General features: G+C 45.7%; 1 protein-coding gene across 1 annotated transcript in view; it reads left to right on the forward strand.

The window, feature by feature from the left end:
- The window catches only part of LOC119404538 (twitchin-like), a 96,220-nt gene that overhangs the window by 5,348 nt on the left and 78,090 nt on the right, over positions 1-12,782 (forward strand). The window contains 7 exon segments of the mRNA XM_037671076.2: positions 468-770; positions 1,852-2,133; positions 7,358-7,663; positions 8,868-9,170; positions 10,278-10,559; positions 11,077-11,382; positions 12,241-12,543. Of these exon segments, the coding sequence (XP_037527004.2) occupies positions 468-770; positions 1,852-2,133; positions 7,358-7,663; positions 8,868-9,170; positions 10,278-10,559; positions 11,077-11,382; positions 12,241-12,543 (2,085 nt within the window).

A 12,782-nucleotide genomic window follows, 5' to 3' on the forward strand; every position in this document is an offset into this window, starting at 1 on the left:
CCACCCTTACTGCGCATGCGCATACCCCCTCCACTCACCCTTTCCCCTCCACCTCCCCACTTCGCCTCTCCACTACCCCTCTCCACTTTCCCTCTCCCCCCCCCCTCTCCACTCTTCCTCTGAAACGCGGGCTAGACATGCCGAAATTCTCTCCTGCGCAACGCCGCGATGAGCTCGAGCGCATGCGCGTCCCCTCCGCTTCTCTCTCCTCTCCCACGCTGTCTCCCTCTCGCCCGCCTGTCGACCGCGTTCCCCGCTCGCCCTGTGAGAATTAACGGCCAGGCTAGATGGAAGATACGACGCGCGTAGCGTCCCTCTTCGCATTCCACGACGCGAGGTCGGTAGCATGCCCAACGAACGCCAACGAAACGTGATCGTGCAAGTGCTCCGGCTTCGCATCGCCTCATGGTCCCCTTTAGCGGGAGATGGTGTAATTTTTTTGTCCTAATAAATCTCTTTCTCTCTAGATGAGCCAACCAAGCCAGGGACACCCGAGCTGGTTGACTGGGACAACACCAGTGTGGACCTCAAGTGGGAGCCACCAAAGAGCGACGGTGGTGCACCAATCGAGAAGTACATCATTGAGAAGAAAGAGCGCTTTGGCACCGACTGGGAGAAGGCTGCCGAAGTGCCTGGCACCAAGACTGAGGCTAAAGTGACCCCCCTCAAGGAAAAGACCGAGTTACAGTTCAGGGTGGTGGCTGTCAACAAGGCAGGCCCCAGCGAACCCAGCGAGCCGACACAGATGCACACCGTCAAGCACAGGAAACGTAAGTGCTCTGACTTGATCCCGTAAACCTTTTTCCTAGGCTTGCACAAATGTCACTTTTCTGGTTCAAAGCAAATGGTAATTTGTATCGAATAGAAGCAAATTCAAATAGTAGCCCGATTTGAATAGTATTAGGGTGCAATTTATGAGCGATAAGATAAGTTACATTTTAAAATTTGCCATATTGAGCCTGTATAAGCCCATATAACACATGCTTTTAAATTAAAAAAAAAAAATCACTCGCAGTGTAGGTAACATGTGCGATTAACCTTAAAGTTTGGCTTTGCAGCAGTGTATACTTTACCTTGAATACGCAGTTTCAAGGTATAGTGGCCCCAAGTTGCACTGAAACCACCTTTTAGGTGGGTTACATGCGGTAAAATAAGTCTATACGTTCATTTCAAATACTTTGAGATTTAAGAATTTTAAATTTGTGTCGAAATGAATTTGAATACTGTAATATTCATTTTAATATTGGAAGTGCTTGGATATTCAAAGCATTCAAAAAGCTGTACTAGATCTGCGCTCTTTCTTTGACTATGATCTCATAGATGGCCATTGCAGTGCAGACCATCACTAGTGACAATAAGGGATAACTCGTCTCTATAGAGTATCCTGACTGTTTCCATAGTGGAGAAATATGTGAGGTGTCAATTCAGCCACTGATCAAAGTTGCAAACTCTGAACATAGTGGTGGGCACCTCAGCTTTGTCTCGATATGGCAGGAGTGTACATTAACATGCCTGCTTAAAATGATAAAAGCCATGCACGCTAGGCTGTAGAACACTATAGATAAAACAGCCCATACAAAATTTTTGTTAAACATATGCAGCTACTGCATAAGCTGAACAAAAAGAATGTGTTGTTCTTGCTTGTTCAATATACCTGGTCAAGTAGAGCATTGGCGTTGGTATAATGAGCAATAAAAATTTTTTTGCCGCTGATTGGTTTTCTGCAACAGCAAACTTTCTTGAGGCATTCCTTGTGCATATAAGAATTTATAATCTCGAATAAAGTTACATTTGTGCTAACTTTCCTGCTTACCCCATTTCTTACAACTTTTTTTTCTTTCCTGTCATCAGTGAAGCCATACATTGACCGCACAAACCTGGACGTCACAATGGTTAAGAAGGGCAAGCAAATACGCCTCGACGTCGACATCCGCGGTGAACCACCGCCGAAGGTCACTTGGAAGTTGCTGGAAAAGATTGTCGAGACTAAAGACAATGTGGAGGTCATCAATGTTGACTACAACACAAAACTGAACATCAACGATGCCCAGCGCAAGGACTCCGGCCTCTACAAGATCACTGCTGAAAATGAGCACGGAAAAGATGAAGCTCAAGTTGAAATTATTGTTCTTGGTGAGTATTCGTCGTCAACAGTCGCTGTACCATAATTATTCAACACTCCACATCTATCTTCAACTTAAAAGCAGTACTACTGCACAACACGGCAATATGTGTACGGCAGGTGCAGTTTGGAGGACATAGCATTCACAGTTGTCAAAATGAAATGTGATAAAATAACAAGGCATGACCATCAAAGAGACATTCTAGGCTTGGCAAAAGCTGTAGAACAAGGGCTTTGTATAAAGATGTTCACTCTTGAGCCTGTGCTGCGGAAGCTTAATCTATTTTCAAGGATTTAATTAAGGTAAAACTTGGTTTATAGTAGAGCTGTGCGAATAGCAAAATTTTGGGTGCGAAGCGAATTCGAATAATAAAGACTGAGTGCGAATCGAATCGAATAATTTCGAATAATTTTCGAATATTTCTCAAACATTTTTCGAATAATTCGAAGTGAAATTACAGAAAAAGTTGCAGAGAATCCCTAAGTATGTTCTTGTGAGATAGCAACATGAAAGTGTTTCTTTTTGCTAGGTTGATGAAGCGCTGTTGGGGTCATATTTCATAGTTGTCTTTCTTATCAAGAATGAGGCAATGTAGAGGCCGAATTATATTTATGTACATGATTTGGTGCAACCAAAGTGTTGCCGACAATGATTTACACGTGATAGGCAGAGATGCAATTTCCTCAGCCTCTCCTTCTCTTTCAACTTCTGTGGAAGGCCAACTGATGTGGTGGACAAGGGTGTGCTCCCTTCAAGTCCGGAGTTCCAAAATCTGCCTCATAGACGTCGACATATAAGAACATCTGAAATTTTGGATGCTAAAAAGCTTTGGCGTCCGATTTTTTGGACTTCCTGCCCAAATTTCAGGTCCAAAACAGCATTAATTGAGCCCCCAACTCTGCCACATCTTTCATCCCCATATTGGAACCAGCGTTTTCTTGAGTTAATACATATGCGACCGTAGCGGAGCTTGAAAGGCAGCTTTGCCGCAATACGGGGGTGTGATGAGGTGAAGCATATTAAAAATCTAGGGACCACTTCCAAACGGACGTTGACTGTCTCTTGGCTAAGTTCGACCGTAACGGAGCTTGAAAGGCAGCTTTGCCGCAATACGGGGGTGCGATGAGGTGAAGCATATTGAAAATCTAGGGACCACTTCCAACCAGACTTTGTCTCTTGGCTAAGTTCGACCGTAACGGAACTTGAAAGGCAGCTTTGCCGCAATACGAGAGTGTAATGAGGTGAAGCATATTAAAAATCTGAAGGGGTCACTTTCAACCGGACGTTGACTGCATTTGTCTTTGGGAAGTTCGAATAGTTCGAATAGTGAAATTCCAGTGCGAATCGAATCGAATAGCAAACACTATTCGAAAAATATTCGAAATTACGAATATTCGCACACCCCTAGTTTATAGTCAACTTAATTATGGATCTTTCATCCCACAAACTTTTTACCCTGCCTGCACATTATGCCTTTGCCTAGTAAAAAAAAAAAAGAAAAGGCAGGCACAACTCACAGGTATTCTTTGTTCGTTTTGCTTCTATACGCTTTGATCAAATATTACAACTTAGAAATCCTGTGGTGCAGGGGCTTTCTGCATAATTCTGTAGATGGTAACGCTGTGCATTGTTTTTCAGTATTTTTTTTTTTGCTTGCTCTGAAATGTACACTTTACTTGACAGTCCACACTTGATTGACCTTTTCTTGACCTATTAATGGAGGAGCTGTTCAGAGCTCGGCCTGACGACAGATGAGTGTCTGCGTCGCATGTCACGCTTCGGTTCCCAGATACACCCATAGATGGCGTGACTGCCTCGGTCGTGGCAGAGCCGTCGATGGGGAGAGTCTGGCGAATGGGCGGGGCAGTGACGTCGCAGCGCGGCGATGACGCTGTTCACGTCACCGACACGCCTCCGCTCCGGCGGCGTCCGCCATATATAGTCTTTCCGCGCGACGGGCGCACGGATGAGGCTATGTACGCGCTGTTCATTCGTGAAATCTAGCGCTCCTAAACAAATTGCGAAAGCGAAATTGTGCAAGAACATTGTTATACAAATTTAATGAAAAATATGGAATGAATTAGACGTGTCCAAATAATCGTGAAACTGAGTGTGCACGCCGATTCGAGTCCACGACGTTCTACGATACGCGCTGTGCTGCCGTTGGCGTAGTCGGCGTAACCGATAGAGCGAATGAGGACGAAAGACAGCGAACGTGCATTCTGTCGATATCACGAGCCACTGCATCGCTTTCTTCCTCCGTCATGCGTGCTCGCCCTTCGGTCGGAGCTCGTGCGCACGCAGGGCTGGTGGGTACGCTGCTACTGTCTCGCTTGTCGTGACGGGGATGTCGATGACGCCTGCAATGCACAGAGTGGCGTGCGTAGCATTCGAGCACTGGCAGTTTCTGTGGCAATATGTAACGAATGTTCCAATGCGGATAGCCAGAAATTCAAACACAGTTCGCGTTGCCTCAACACAAAGCTGTGCTCAGAATTTGCATGACGGATTATCGTGATCATCGGTGACTTTTCGAGCTATGAAGATCTGTGGGTTTGCGTCTATCTTTGTTTTTTTTTTAAATGCGAAGCATTTCTTAGCGAACTTCTGCGACTTTGAGCGTATCTATCTGTCTATCTACCTATCTAGCCGCCTACGAATTTGTGCTCTCCTGGCCGTTTCGTTCATGGGGTGTACACCAAAATTGGTATGGCATAATGTGACTGTATGACAAACATAAATGACTGGTCATAACATGAAAATCATGACATGCATGTCATGTGCTCTTGCGGCCGTTTCGTTAATTTGATATTTACCAAAATTGGTACGGCTTGACAAGAGCGTATGGCGAACATAAATAACAGGAGTTATTATGAAAATCATGACACGCGTGTCATGTACAGCATGACTTACGTGCCACGCTCATGGTGCGATGGCGGCCGTTCCGCCAGATTGATATACACCAAAATTGGTATTGCGTGATGTGACTCTGTGACGAGCATATACAACAGATGTGAGTTTTGGAACATGTCACGTGACAAGTGTTACGTGAGAATCATTGCATACCACGTCGGAAAAGTCTGTGCACGCGTTCTGGCAGCAAAGAAGATAAAGAAGAGGACGGATTGCGTGCCGGTTCATGATGATGACAATTTTTATTCGCCACTAACGGGGATTCTCCAAGCTTAAACAGCTCTGCTTTTAAAAGAAACGGAGATACCAGCGCACGTAATTGTATTAAGGCCACAAAACCGCGAAAGCGGGCGTACACAAGCGGCTTGGGGATCTCGAGCCCTAAAATTCCCTCTTAGAGAATTTTAGTGCCGGGACTCCAAAGTGCCTTGCGTACGTAAGCCCCTTACGTTTCTTTGTATAGTCATGGGTGCGGCTGAGAGTACAAGGGAACGTAAGAGGGTGAATGAGGAAGCGGCTTGGAGTCCCCGGCACTAAAGCTCTCTAATAAGAGAGAAAAAAGAAACTCACCGGGTCCCTTATGCATTCGCCTAAGACCACTCGAAGGCGAAAGCCGTCTTCCTTTTCTTCAGTTGATGTGTTGTTCCTGCACTGCCTCCAAGATCGGAGGCACTGCAATCTTGCTACACCACATCTAGTCATGTGCTGACGTCATCGCGTGAAGTCACGTTATTCGACGTCATGATGACGTCACAATCTTTGGTCGTATGGTCACGTCATAACGTGATGATTTTTGACATCCCTCGTGTTGACGCTGCCGACGCGGGACGCGGACGCCGGCGGTCAATTTTCGCGTTTGCGGAGGCATCTCAGGTTTCGTCAGAGCAGGTGCAGGGCCCCCAGTAGGCGCGTGTTAAATGAAAACAATACCTCGTTCGGCTAGTCTGATAGCGGACATCCTATTGGTTTAATTTACAAAATCATTTTTCTGCTCAACTTCTTCGCGCTCTATACTTCCTAATCACGAAATTTCATTGAAGAGCTTCCTGCGCGAGCACAGCCATCGTGCACTATACGTGCATGACTAAAAGCGCAAGGCACATTCGCTTAGCACAGAGGGGCAGATTAATTTACATGCGCGAATTAAACGTGAAACTGGTAGCATGTACACAAGCTGCAACACAGCGTTAAATGACATCATAGGCTGACAGCCACAGAAACGCAGACCACGTACATAACGTACAACACATGCCAGGTAACCGCCGCAGCTGACGCGCGGCTGCATTAACCTGCGATATCGAAATAAGTCTTCCCCTCGCATCATCACGGTAACATCCCAAGCTCGTGCTTACGTAATTATGTAAACGCAACACATCACGCTTGACACTTACAGCGTGATCACTGCAAAATTTCAGTCTGCCCAAGCGATCGAAACGCGAACCATAAAACTCCTTTTTTTTCAGCGTGACAAAATTATTTTTAAAGTTTGTGCGCCTGAAAAGGCCCCATTGCACAACAAATAATAAGTGTGTGTTAATGGTACGTTGTTTATGATACCAGCAATATTCAAGCTAAATACTCAAGTACGTATCTCTCATAGCACGGAGCAGTCGGTCGGGGTCCATTTGCTGCATCTGATGTTTCTGATCCAAAGGCGTCGTCGCTTCTTTTCCTTGGGAAGCCTAAAAGGCGGAAACCCTGCGCGCTGCTGTTTGAACAGCCAACCGCAACAACAGCCCATCGCACGCAATAAATTCACGCTTGAATGCGAGGAGCAGTAGCCACGAATACGCGTGGCTTCGCACAAAGCTTCGTAACCTACGCGCGCTCCTCAGAGATCGTGTGTGGCGCGCCGGCGTCTCTCCGTCGCGGCAGCTCCGGACTCCGCGCCGCGCTGTCGGCACTGCCGCCCGCCGCCGCCGGCGAGGAGAGAGGGTTTACGTCACAAGAAGAGGGCGGCGCTGGGGCGGAGCTCGGAGAGCGGCGAGATGAAACAATCGCCAAACTCTCCCGAAGGGTATATATGGCTCTGGGTCGTGGATGAAGAGGTAACCACACAATGCTACGGGGAAGGGCGGCTTGAGCGTGAATAGGGCCTAAAGTCACTGTAGCAGGGGCAAGTGTGGCAGGGGTTGCCACATGTCTTCTTTCGTGCATTTCTACTCTACAAATAACGTAATCACAGACACCCATACCATACCACAAAACGTCGCAGAAAATTACAAAGGAAACACAGGTGAACTGCAGCTCTACTGTTTCTGCAGATTTCACACTGGGTTGTGCTGGGATAAGCTTTTACTTACAACTAAATTTTTTCGTAGCTGCACCATCGAGGCCAGGAGGCCCACTCAAGGTGACCGACGTGCACGACAAGGGCTGCAAGCTCAAGTGGAACAAGCCAGAAGACGACGGTGGCAAGCCGCTTCAAGCGTACGTCGTGGAAAAAATGGACACGCAGACGGGCAGCTGGGTGCCTGTGGCACGAGTAGACCCCGACAAGACCGAGTGTCCAGTGACCGGCCTCATACCTGGCAAGCAGTACCAGTTCCGTGTGAAGGCAGTCAATGCCGAAGGAGAATCGGAGCCTTTGGTCACTGATGGGCCAACACTTGCGAAGAACCCATATGGTAGGTGCCCAACAGTTCTTCATGACCTCGTCACAGCAGTTTTTTTTTGAAGCATTCTGACCACCAAAATCAGTGAATGAAACAATTAACCTCTCGTAGCCTGGATTTCTTGGCCGAAATAAAAGCATTCGAATTACAGTTAGAAATGCTTGCAGTTACATCCAAAATTACTTTCAGACCATTTTACTACCCCGGATGACAACCTGTCACGGTGGTCTATAGTGATTATGGTGCTGGACTGCTGACCCACAGGTCACGGGATTGAATCCCGGCCACGGCGGCCACATTTTCAATGGAGGCAAAAACGCTTGAGGCTGTGTGCTTAGATTTAGGTGCACGTTAAAGAACCCCAGGTGGCTGAAATTTCCGGAGCCCTCCACTACAGCATCCCTCATAATCACATCGTGGTTTTGGGATGTTAAACCCCAACAATTATTATTATTACACCAGATGAGATTCCCAAACGAGGTTAAAAACTTGAATGATGCTTAAAAAAATGAAACGGGGCAGGGGCGTAGCCAGAAATTTTTTTCGGGGGGGTTCAACCATGCTTTCTGTATGTTCGTGCGTGTGTTTGTATGTGTGCGTGCCTATATACGCAAGCAAAACTGAAAATTTTCGGGGGGGGGGTTTGAACCCCCCCAACCCCCCCTTGGCTACGCCCCTGAAACGGGGCTTCTAGCATAGAACATTCATTCTATGTTGGCATATTTTCGAATTAAACATACTCACCCTTGGTCTCTCATTTTTATGGCAGACTGCAAGGTATTCAATATTATACAGATGGGATCTCACTTTATGTACTTAATTGGATACAGGCATCCAGGTCTTTTGTTATACATTCAGCCTTCTTGGAAGTACCATGCTCAATGAATTTTTTTTCTAAGTCAGAAATGGCAACATTTTGAATTGGTTATCACCAAATAGACACAAATGATGTCCAAATTAAGATTTTTCTCTCCTGAGCATCTCGTTTGGATTCAATATGTCACGAAATTGCAACAACAGTCTAGAAGAAGATAAGTTTCGAACATATTGGTTTTCTATGCTGCTAAAGGTCGTGAATACGCGTCGGGGCAAATTACATGCTCAAATATACAACATACTAGCACTGAAAATGTGTTACTAGCCAAAATCGTCAAAGTGTATAATGCACAATATGCTTGTTACTGACCTGCATCACTGGGTTGCTGCCTTGGTGCAGATGAACCTGGCAAGCCAGGGAAACCCGAAATTGTTGACTGGGACGAGAAGCACGTGGACCTGAAATGGGATGCACCCAAGGATGACGGAGGTGCACCCATCACAGGCTATGTAGTGGAGAAGAAGGACAGGGTCGGTGGCCACTGGGAGCCCTGCCTGGAGACCAACAGCTCCAAACCCGAGGCCAAGGTGGAAGGCCTAGTCAAAGGACAGCAGTACCAGTTCCGCGTGCGGGCAGTCAACAAGGCTGGACCCGGCGAGCACAGTGAACCGACTGGAACCCACCTCTGCAAGGAGCGATTCTGTAAGTTCACCTGTCACTCTGTCTCTTGCTTTTTCTGTTCTGGCATTTACCCTGCCTGAAATGGCAGCAAGAGACTCTGTATGGATTAAGGGACCGTGAAATGGTTTTGATGATTTCTTACAAATCCATTGAGCCATCAGCATAGGTTCTTCGACTTCAACTGATTTAAGTGCTCTCAATAAGATGTGTAGTTTAGTGCAAGTTTTTAAACATACACACCACTAAACATCATGCCACTGCACTGAGTTTTCAGTCACCCTTGTTTTGTGATGGGGCACTGTTTTTTTGTATAACTCATGTGATTGATGATATTGGCTTCTTAGCATTTCTACTCTATAGCAACTGATGCTGATTGGCTTGATGTGACCAGGTACTGAATGGCTTTGTGTAGTGTTTCCAAAGAAGCAGTTAATGTGCTACTTAGTGTTAATGGCCATCTTCCTAACGCATATGTTCTTGCTTGCAAACCATTGGATGTTAATGTATTCAATCAAAAATCTGTAGCTCACCACTTAAAAATACACCCAGAATATGTCAAATGCAGTTGAATGCAATGGCCCCACTTTTTGTAAATTTTAGTGGCATTTTTCAGAGTCATGGTTTGATACACTGTGACAGCTGATATAGAAATAGAGGTAGGTAATCAGTTTTCCTTGGCACATCTAGGTGGTTATTTTTAATGGATTCATGAGATGTAGCCATAAATATTGTACATTGTGTTTTATGCTTCTTACGAATATTGGCAACATTAGGTGCAGTAAGAAGGAAGTTACTGAGCAGTAAAAGTAATGTGGATCGCACATTTAATAATGGGAAATTCAATTTTTGGCTACAGCAGTTCATAGAAGGGAACAGTTTGCCTGTGTGTTTGACACCTTGAAACGAGGTGATGTATGTCAATATTCGGTTGCTTTCATCTAAGCCAGTGGTAATACTGCTGTATGAAGGTACCTCGCATTTTGTGGGGCTTACTTTGCAAGATCTTTAGCACTCTCTACAACTTATGCTGGGTCCTCCAATTTATGAGACATAATGGATTAATTTCCCACGAGGGCAGCCACATTGCTTGTAAGAATTTTTGACTGAGTTTCATCTTACCGTATGCAGTGGCACCAAAGATCGTGCGAGACAACCTCCAGAACATCACTGTCCGTGCTGGACACGTTGCCAAGCTTAACGTGGAAGTCATAGGCGAACCTCCACCAAAAACAACATGGCTTTTCAACGGAAAGGAACTGGAGAAGAGTGATGTCGTCAAGATTGATGATGAGGATTACAAGACGTTCCTGTGCATAGGCAAGGTGTCTCGCAAGCACTCCGGCAAGTACACCATCAAGGCTGAGAACTCATCAGGAAAAGACGAAGAGACCATAGAGATCCTTGTTCTTGGTAAGCAATGTACAACATTGTAGTTCTTATCAGGCTAGCTAGATGCTCGTTAAGTGTTAGCCCTTCACTGAGGTTACTCATCCTGCAAAAAGAGAACTTGCATTCTGAAAATGCTACTTTTAAGTGTTCACAGCATTATGACTAATCTCAACTGTCAGTGCTAAACCAAAAGAACCAGGACCATAGTAGCTTTCTGGATGTTATGAAACTTATTCAAAACACTGAAGTTGTAAAGGTCAGCACTTACAACAAGTCATTCTTTGTTGTCTTAACGATCTTACTGTACATTGAGTTATGCTAGAGTAACTTCTCCTTTAGTAATACTTAATAAAATATTAGTGTACATGGTGAGGTACTAACACATTGGCCTAAGCCAATGTCAATGGTACCTTTCTGTTGTTTTGCAGTCATTAAGACTTCAGTCATATAATTTTTCTTGGCCAAGTAGTTAATAAATGAAAGCTGCTAGCCACACTATCCAAAGATCTTTTGCAATGGGGCTCCATGCTACTCGCAGACAAGCCTTCCAAACCCGAGGGTCCACTGGAGGTCACAGATGTGGACGCCAAGGGATGCAAGCTGTCATGGAACAAACCTAAGGATGACGGTGGCACTCCGATCGAGGGATACCAGTTGGAGAAGATGGATACTGCAACTGGAAGGTGGGTGCCCTGTGGAAAGGCCGACAAGGATACCACTGAAATGAAGGTGACCGGACTGGAACCGGGCAAGAAGTACCAGTTCCGCGTTAAGGCTATCAACAACGAGGGTGAATCGGAACCACTCGAGACAGAGCGATCGACCCTAGCCAAGAACCCATACGGTGAGTGCTACTTCACTTCACCCTTTTGTTCTCCAGGAAGTCTTTGTTCCTTCATCCAGCTTCTGTGCAAGTTGGGGACTTGGGTGTATAAATACTAGTGAGCTGTTGTACACTGTACGGCCCTTGCTTAAGCTTTAAAATTACATCACGCTTTACTATAGGTGCGGCCTGGCCTATGTGCTGGCATTGCTGTGAAACTTTAAGCACTGTGAGGAACAAGGTGGCATTTGGGTGCTCTTGAAAAAATGGCTCAGCACTATTTATTCCAAGGGTATTTACTCTCAATATGTTCCCACTTGTTTGTGCCCTCTTATAGTAGCATTGCCACTGTGGGAACATAGTGGCAGGAACATTAGTGGTGTTAGTGGTGCCACTACATTGCAAACTAACATAAAACACTACTACACAAAATCTGCATATTGACAGAGTTTTGAGTATTGGAGTGCCAGCATTTCTATGATAACCATTCCTAATCACTTGGCACTCACCTAGTTTGTCTAATAAGCTTTGTGCAAAAGAGTTTTGATTGTGGCTATTCTGAACATGCACTTGGGAACAGAAACACAGTCTGGCTCCTCTGTCTGTTGAGGTTGGTGTCACAGAGTTGGGTAGCTTCAGTGACGATGGGCACCTTTTTCAGTGCTGGTATAGTGGTGCTCTTGGAAGTTTGCTCACCTCAAGTAAATCTGTAAAGATTTTTGTTAAGTCTGACATGCAGTACGGTCTTTATTTTGAATACTTTTTTTTTACATGAACACATTATCTTCAGTCTGCACAACCATTAAAACACATGAAATATTTAGGTAGCCAAATATGGAGAGAAGAGGCTTCCAAACTCATTCTGCACGTGGTATGCAGATGAACCCGGGGCACCGGGCATGCCGGTCATCACCGACTACGACAAGGACTTTGTGGTGCTCAAGTGGGACGAGCCGATCAAGGACGGCGGTGCACCCATCACGGGTTACATCATTGAGAAGAAGGACAAGTACAGTCATGACTGGACGCCCGCTGCCGAGGTGGTTGGCAACAGGACCGAGGGCAAGGTGGACAAGCTTCAGGAAGGCGACAAGTACGAGTTCCGTGTGCGAGCCGTCAACAAGGCCGGTCCGGGTGAGCCAAGCGAGGCCACTGCACCCCACCTCATGAAACACAAGAACTGTAAGTATGGCCTCTCTGTTTAGTCTGTCCGCTTTCATTTTCATCCTAGAAGTCTCGCTTGACAAACTTTACAATTGAATAGTATGCCTAAAAAAACCAATCCACTGTACCCGTAGACATGCATGCACACTATTAGCTGTCTAAGTAAAGTGCAACCACTGAAACTGCTCTCATTGCTGTACATTAGTGTAACTGCCTTTAATTTTATACTCTAGTAGAACCCACTGATGGCTTAGTGC

Source organism: Rhipicephalus sanguineus, chromosome 9 (genome assembly GCF_013339695.2).
Source record: "Rhipicephalus sanguineus isolate Rsan-2018 chromosome 9, BIME_Rsan_1.4, whole genome shotgun sequence".
NCBI lineage: Eukaryota > Metazoa > Arthropoda > Arachnida > Ixodida > Ixodidae > Rhipicephalus > Rhipicephalus sanguineus.